The sequence below is a fragment of the Fulmarus glacialis genome, unplaced genomic scaffold (assembly GCF_000690835.1).
Source record: "Fulmarus glacialis isolate BGI_N327 unplaced genomic scaffold, ASM69083v1 scaffold19688, whole genome shotgun sequence".
NCBI lineage: Eukaryota > Metazoa > Chordata > Aves > Procellariiformes > Procellariidae > Fulmarus > Fulmarus glacialis.
This window is the reverse complement of record NW_009226544.1, coordinates 4296-12327: the sequence shown is the minus strand read 5'-3', so window position 1 is coordinate 12327 and position 8032 is coordinate 4296. Positions and strand designations below refer to the sequence as shown.

Sequence of the window (8032 nt, the reverse complement as noted above, 5' to 3'; positions counted from 1 at the left end):
CCTTGTTGAAGTTCATGAGGTTCACATGGGCCTGCTCCTCCAGCCTGTCCAGGTCCCTCGATGATACATATGGCCCAAACTCAGAAATTGCCTCGGAGAAGAAGCTCAAAGCCTCAAAGTATTTGATTTTCCTAAGTATCCCATCCTCTTCTTGTTGCCTGCAGGAACATCGTGCTGGCATCACACCTGAAGCCCCTAGAGAAAAAGGACAAGATGGGTAAGAGGAGGAACGTGCTGTGGAATCCCTGTGCAGCCCACGCCAAGGCCCCACAAGCCAGCGACGTGGAAATACCCCAGGTGAGGAAGACGCTTTCCGGGACTTTGTCCACATCTAAAAATTACTCCAGAATAATTTGGGTATTATTTTAAAATGCAAGAGTTATTCAGAAATATCTCTACATGTGAACAAGCCCTCAAAGTCCCCAGGAACATTGGTGTTTAGATAACCACAGTGTTCAGTCTTGGCCCCTACTTTGTGTCTGCTAAGAGCTTGCACCAGCTGCTTCAAGAAGAGTCTGCTTCAACTCTGTGGAAATCTAAGACCAGCTGCGCAGCCTCGGACCAGAGCTCCCAATACCCTCCCTCTGATGGTGGCCAGTAACAGATTCTTGGGGAAGAGTGCCCTCCCTTGACCGCACTCTTCCAGCTGGCCGCAGTTTGGAGACCGAGAGCCAGGGTGGTGCATCTGGATCATCGCATTTAACAGCCACAGACCACAGATCTTCTGTGAACATAGCCAGTTCTTTTTCACCCCACGGTTTAATTATGCATGATATGGAAAAGTGCTATTTTGTTTTAAACCTGCTGCCTGATGAATTCACTGGATGCTCCTGGGTTCTTCAGTTGTGGGAAACAGTGACCAAACATTTTCTATCCAGGTCATTTGTGACTTGAATGACATCTGTCCTGCCCCCTCCGGTGGACTCTGCCTGTGCTGGAGAGTCCTGGTCACTGGACGTGTAGCCAGGGATGTTTCCCACAGATGTTTCTCATGCATTTTTTGACACTGAATTTCATTTGCCTGTTTATTATGAGATCCTTTTGCAACTCTTCTAGGCAGCTTTGTATTTGCTTGGACTGAGCAATGATCTCCCTAGAGCAAATTCTGTTCCTAATCCTGTTAGCACTTGGGCTCTGATCTCCAGGGCTTCTCCATTTTGTGTTTAGACACAGCCTGATGTTGCTGTGCCTTGTTCTTGCTATCTGTATAAAAGTCTAAACATTTTAATCCTCCTTCAGTCTGTGCGTCAGTTAAGTCAGCAGTGATGAGTTCAGTAGTTCCATTACATATTGTATAAAACAGGATTTCCTTTTATCTGGAGATGCCACACTGAGCTTGGCTCTCTCTTTTAGTGCAAGCTCTCTGCCACAGGCCGTACGAATGCAGTATGTTACGAGATGGTGTGTTAGGGCCATCTGCATATTTTCTGGGTTTTACATCTCATATCTTTTATGTCCTCACCCCTTTGATTTGCCTCATGATGCTCAAGATGGAGCAGAGTTTTTCCCTAGGCTACCCTGATCTCCAGGAGATCCGTTCCTGAGCAGATCCCGGTGGATCCAGACTGGGCAGCATGTCTGGTTCTGGTTAGGGTTGGGGTTACTCCACTGCTGGTCTGTGTTCATCCATGCTGGGATTCATGTCTCATCCATTCTTCCATTAGTTTCCCCTGAAGTTCTCTGGTTTCTATGGGGCTTGAGAAACCTGATATTTCTTTGTCTTTCTCTATGTTTTGCCACCTCACAAGCTTTATGCAGCCCTTTGTGCTATCAAAGCCTGTATTAAAAACATCTCAGCCATTCGCAGGTTGATCGGGAGCAGGGGGGGATAAAAATCTTCAAGTGGGAACAAAACAAAAGGAACTGGTAACTATTTTTTCCTTCAGGAACTGGATCAACTGCCCAGAACCTCTGCCGAATTTTACAGAGATTGGCGCAGATGCTTAAAAAGCGGAAAAGAAAAGTACCAGCTTTTGCTTGAACTTGGAGGGAAGGCCTTGGGCAGAATCTTTCAGGCTGACTTGGGCTTTGGCCTCCTGGGTGAATTCCTTACGGTGCTGGCAGAGAACATCTGTCATGAAGACAGAGATGCCATCCTTCAGATCTTACAGAGCCTTTCAGGCACCAAGCGCTTCGGGTTAAACGTGGATCTCCTGAGTGAGTCGGAGAAGGAGAGTAGCAGGGATTTGTTTAGGAAGCTGCGGAGCATGAGCAGGGATTATTGGACCGCTGGCTGTTCCAGCAGCCCAGCCGGCTGCGAAGCAGAGAGGGAAGACCACGTCAGGGACACCAGCCTGCAAAGGGAAGCCGAAGAGGAAAGAATGGTGATGGAGCTATTGAAATGTTACCAGGTCAACTGAAGGAGCAGAAGCACCTGCAGGGTGGGTCATGCAGGGTCATGCAGAAGCAGAGTGCAAAAGAGGCTGAAAGCTTGACTTTGGCATCACTGTGCGAGACGGCTAAATCGGATACTTCTGGAGCATCGCTGTACATTTCTGTGTAGCTGGGAGCCACCCAGAGCAATAGTCTGCACAAATAAAGGTTAGTTACCGAGAGGACTGTGTTGTGATCTCTGGGGCAGGGTGTCCTCACAAAATGGCTCTGTGACAATCTCTTAGATGAGGAAAACAAAGTAAAACTAGGCTGCTATTTTTCAAGGAGAAGCCAAAACCCAAATAGTCCCTTCCCTTTTTCATCTCTATCCGTTGTCACTCAGGGGATTTAAGAAATGTAATCAATGACACTTGGTGTTTAACTGTGCAGCCACTGAAGTTAGAATGGGCTGATGGAGGTGGAAATGCTGTGCAAGGTGGTGTATCTGGGACTATCCAACCAGCTATTTTATTGTTATTCTACCCCATCCAGCAGGTAAACCTCAGAGATCCTGTCACCTCATGGTCCTATGATCTCAGACACTATCTGATTTGCTGAAATTCCACATAAATTCAAATTTAGAACGAACTGACAGGCTTCAGTCCAATAAAGAGACTCTCAAGGACTGCCTAATACTGTGTCTAAATTGAGTTGCGCTTCTGTTTTGGCTGCCAACCAGAGAGGCCTTCATATGGCACAGCTCAGCACCTACCCACCAAGCTCTCTTGCAGTTCTGGTCTGGGAGGATCCTCAAGCTTCTCCCAAGTGTGCTGAGGAGCCCAATGTATGTTACAATGCTCAGACTCCCTTGAACTCAGTTCAAAACCAACTCTCAGGTCTGTTTTGTTGCAAAACCCATCTAGAGGAGCAAAAGGTAGAGTCACCCTGGCAGACTATAACCATCCCTCTCCCACCTTCCCTGTAGAAACCACCAGGCACCTAATTGATTATCATCTGAGGTCTGGTACTTGAATGTTGGGCTTTGTGGCATCTCTTTTGGGGACATCTGTGTCCTTGTAATCTGTTGTGGGTGCCATTCCTCTTGCCTTTGCATAACACTTGCAAACCTGGAGACTAGCAGAAAGCCGAAAGCTGAAGTCTTAAAGAAAACAACGAAGATCCTGGAGTTTCCCAAGGTCAGGGTGGAGGATGTTGATGCAGCAACAGCCCCAGCACGACAGTTGCAGCTATGGTGGGATCAGGCACAGTGTTTTCAGCAGTCCAGAGGCTCAGGGCTGGCACTCACATCCTATGTCAAGGATGGGAGCAGCCTGCTGTGTCCCCATCACTTGGGGAAAGGCAAAATCCCCGTGGTTTGGTGAGAAGACTCAGGAGAAATGAAGTACAGGAGAGGTTGTGTGAACGTTTACAGGAGGACGGGCTGTTAGACCAGCTGGGATCAGTTTCCCAACCCGTCAGTTCATGGTCTGATCTGATCGTCTGCTCAAGAAGTGCCAAAAGCTGAGCTGAAGGTCCAGCCAGAGTCAGTGGGGGGCAAATAGCTCACCTTCACCGTAGCAGAGATGCATTTAAGGCCTCCAGGGCTGGTTCCAGCATCAGCCCAGGCAAGGGTGATGTGAATGAAAAGCCTCGCTCAGTCACTCAGAAAGGAGTTGTCTCAAACGTTACCTGTGCAGAAGGGCTTCAGCACACAAATCCTTGGAAAGCCAACAGGGAGGATGTAGAAATCTAAATACCATGTTTGAAACCTCTTGTTCTGGACTACAGAAGTCAGCTGCCATCGAAGGAGGGTCTTCTCTGGGTTCGTTGCTCTCAGAGGGGTCAGAGAAATCCTTAACATTTACTGCACGTGAGTCTTTCAAGACGTCAGCAGTTCCCTTGTTCCCACCACGCTTCCCATTGCTGCATCTTCCCTCTGTGGCTGCGCTGCACAAACCACGTGCCCGCTCGTTGCCCAGGGCACGGACAACACTCTAGAGCAGCTGGGAGAGAGGAGAGGTTCTAGAGTCCGTGTCCCAGGGGACAGCCTGCCCCGGGGCAGGATGGAGTGCTTCCCAGCAGGTATTCGGCTGAGATGGGATGTTTCAGCCACAGTCTGATCCCTGCCGCCAGCCACGTGCACTGCAGGCGAGGGGTCGTTTGCAAACCCCATTTTTGGTGAGCGAGCTGGTGTGTGCACCATCCCTGCCCCATGCTGGCACTGCTAACCCCACGTGTGGGTTCCTGCCGTCCCCGCTGAGGACGTGGTGGCTGGGTTGGTTCTGCTGACTGGAGAGACCGCCTTTTTGTAAGTGTGCGGGTAGCCGCCATTCTCGTCTCCCTGGTAGATGTTCTCCACGCTTTTGCAATTGAAGAGAAAGGAGATGTGTTCAAGAGGATGGCTTGTCCTGCTTTCCTGATGTTCGACAATGCCGCTTATTTGGCTGACATGACCTTCGAGCTCCCCTGCAATTGCAAGCCCGAAGAGGTCTCTTCTGTCATCTGGTACTTCCAGAAGAACATGGGCAGCCACAAAACCACAGTCCTGACGGACTTTGCCGGCACTGTGGTTGTCGACTCAGGCCATATCCACGCAGGCAGCGACATGCTGAAGCGTTTCAGTATCCGGATGTTCAGTCTCATCGTCTTCCGAGCCCAGGTGACAGACTCAGGACACTACTTGTGCGGCACTAAGAAAGGGGACTTCTTTTACGGCTACGACGTGGACGTGCAGCCCACCAAGCACATCACAGTGGCTTTTGTGGACAGAGGCCAGCACGTCCAGGATGACTACACGAAGAAGCTCTTCAGCCTCTTCACCACCTTCTGGGACTGGACCAGATGTGACCGCTGTGGGGTGAGAGGCGAGCAGCGGCGGATTGGGCTCTGCTACGTGCAGAGTGCCCAGCTGCACCCTCGCTATCGTACTGCTGTGCCCAACGTCACATCCTGTGGCTCAAGGGCTGTCCCCGCGCGTTTCCAGCACCCCGTCCACCTCCGGAGACCCGAGGTGGCCATCCGAAGCTGCCTGACCCCTTGCCTGAAGGAGGAGGTCCCCGAGGAAGGCATGCAGGCCATCTCCAATGTCATTTCCAAGCTGGGCGAGAAGCCCTGGCTGCCCCACGTCCCCACGCAGTTTCACAAGCAGCCCGTTGGAAGTGGCCTGATCATTGCGTGCCCAGGAGCCCGGCCCGAGCATGCTGTGGCCTGGGACAAGGACTCTGCCCGGCTCTACCGCTCCCGCTACCTCGTAGGTGTCAACAAGAGCATGCGGATCTTCATCGACCACGGAAACCACCTGCACATCCAGCGGGTCCGGGTCAGCGATGGAGGCACCTACTTCTGCTGGCGGGAGGGCAAGATGGTGGCCGGCTTCCGTCTCAGCGTGGGCTCTACCGCTCCCGCTACCTCGTAGGTGTCAACAAGAGCATGCGGATCTTCATCGACCACGGAAACCACCTGCACATCCAGCGGGTCCGGGTCAGCGATGGAGGCACCTACTTCTGCTGGCGGGAGGGCAAGATGGTGGCCGGCTTCCGTCTCAGCGTGATATACCCGCAACGGCGCAGGCGGACGCTCGACGATCCTGAGACAATCTACGCCGTCAAGGCCATTGGCGTGAGCTACGTCGTCATCAGCATCGTCTTCATCATCATCCACATATGCCGCTGCTGCCAGCGGGTGTTCAAGTGCCCTGCCAGGACATAGCATCTCCACCACGGCCCCAGTGGGTCACTCTTACACCTTGGACCATCCTCCCATTAGAAATTTCCAATGTTCTGACCATTAGAAATCAAAATGCTGCCAGTACCTGCTCATCCTCCCTTTTGGGTCAAGAGCGTGACAGTGAGGACCGATGTGGAAAACCCCGTGCTGGAGATTGGTACGGCTTAGTAGGGACAGGCGGGCATTTCACACTGCAGGATTTGTTCCTGGCTCTGCTGCTGGCTTGTGGTGTGTGAGGTTTTAAGCTCAATATAGTCCTTTTCAAAAGAATACTTGGAGTTGTTGCAAGATCTTCTGGCCAAGCTCTACTGAGTTCTCGAACCGCATCAGTGATTTATTAGAGCTGTTTTTCTAAGAGGCTGCTGAAAAGATCCACCGAACTATTTTAATCCAATTAATTCTTGCTTTTCTTATCCTTTTTCTTTACTTCTTTTCATTGCTGAGAACTTTGAGTGCCAATGTTTCAAAACGTTCCTTTGAGCTCCTTAGTTGGAGCAAATCCATTTTTAAAAATACTGGTTTAAACATTTTTCACTTTTGAAGAAAAAAAAAAAGAAATTTTCAGATGAATCTGGTGTTTTTCTTCAGAAATTTCGCTGTTTTTTGGTTGTTTTTTTTAACTCACCCAACTCAGCACAGACTTGTGAGTCAATATTTATGCCTGACAAAATTATTATGCATGTCCTCCAAAGAGGATGGCATCTCTATAGGGTTTGAGTCGCCAATTGCTTGCTTCTCAGTGTGGAGCAGGACTTCCCCATGGGGCTCATCTCCGCTCCTTTTTTCAAGGACATGGCTTGGGGATTTCAGCTTTCCCAAGAGAAATCCCACTGTCCAGGAGGGCAGCATTGAGGGTCCCAGCGACGCTCAGGCACTGGAACCACATAGATGATGTGCAGGACCTCAAATCCACCATCAGTCCTGACAGCTGCAGCCGATCCCAGGAGCTTCCCAGTAACCGCAGCCCGGGTTCGTGCGGGGAAGCCAGTGGGTTTGGGGCTGAAGACCCCCGAGCAGATCCCTGTTTCCCCTCCCTCCCTCCCGGGAAGGGGATCTCTCCCACCCCGCTGCCTGGTTGCCGGCTCCAGGGGGGTTACTCCTGCACCCACCTCCCCTGTGTTGCAATCCCTTATGGGTGTTGACCCATGAAGCGTTGGCCGTGCCTTGGGGTACAGCGCTGAGCTTGCGTCTCCCGGCAAGTTTGAGCCTGGTTGGGGCTCCCAAAGGGCCTCGCCGCCCCGGCTAATCCCAAATAACGCACAGCACTGGCTGTGGAGAGGCGGATTGCAGGCACAACTGTGGAAGCACAGCGCTTGCGTTAGCTTTATTTCTCATCTCAAGCTGCCGCGGGCGTTAGTGCATTAATTCAGTAGCGACGTGGGCTGCAAAGCTCCAGCTGGAGGCTGCTCGCAGGAGACCAAGCCCCCCTGGGCCACCGCCATCCCACCCCAGATGCCAAACCTGGGCAGCACCCGGGTCTCCTCTTATAACATCTCCTGCCCCAGGAATGGCCTTTCTGGAGCCAGTAGCTGCAAAGCATGGTCAGGACCTGAGCCAGGGGACGAGGGGGACAGGGGGGATGAGGGGGATGGCATCCGAGAGGCATGCCGTGTGCTCATCCCAAAGGGCTTACGGGGTACGAGAAGCACTGCTGGGTTGTTGCTCTGAAGTTAGGTGGCATCAGGGCAGGTTTCGCTCATGGTCAGTAGCTAAATCAAAGGTGGGGATGGGGGCTGCGGGCAAGCACCGGGCTGGGCGATGGCCCTGGGTGGGCCGGTGGCATGTGCTGATCCAGGGGGAGCATGGGAGGACAGATGGGGGGACAGGGCCACGTGGAGCCCAGGGACAAGGGATTTCTTCCAAGCCCATCTTGAATGCCCATGTCGGGGGTGGGCTTGGGCTCCATGCGTGGCGGGGATTGTGACGGGGCAGCCCCCGGTCCCTGGTCCCCCTGGCTCCTAGTGTGAGCCCGGGGGGGACAGGCAAGACTAGG

The 8032-nt window shown here is 52.1% G+C and overlaps 2 protein-coding genes across 2 annotated transcripts; both read left to right on the top strand.

Annotated features, from left to right (window-relative positions):
- Positions 1–164: 164 nt before the first annotated feature.
- Positions 165–2360, top strand: CCDC103 (coiled-coil domain containing 103; the record flags this gene model as incomplete). The annotated part of the gene is made up of 2 exons (XM_009582850.1): positions 165–297; positions 1887–2360. Coding segments are annotated over 2 exons (607 nt in total), but the record flags the coding sequence as incomplete, so codon positions are not given.
- Positions 2361–4376: 2016 nt separating this feature from the next.
- On the top strand, positions 4377–6021 carry LOC104080450 (Ig-like V-type domain-containing protein FAM187A). The gene is made up of 3 exons (XM_009582849.1): positions 4377–4395; positions 4638–5567; positions 5729–6021. The coding sequence occupies exons 1-3, from the start codon at positions 4377–4379 to the stop codon at positions 6019–6021; spliced, it is 1242 nt and encodes a 413-aa protein (XP_009581144.1).
- Positions 6022–8032: the final 2011 nt, after the last annotated feature.

What these genes read in the sequence shown, in the direction of transcription:
- LOC104080450 (XM_009582849.1), top strand. An exon ending in CCGCTCCCGCTACCTCGTAG is followed by an intron (nt 5,568 to 5,728) that starts GTGTCAACAAGA and finishes GCTACCTCGTAG; the next exon opens with GTGTCAACAAGAGCATGCGG.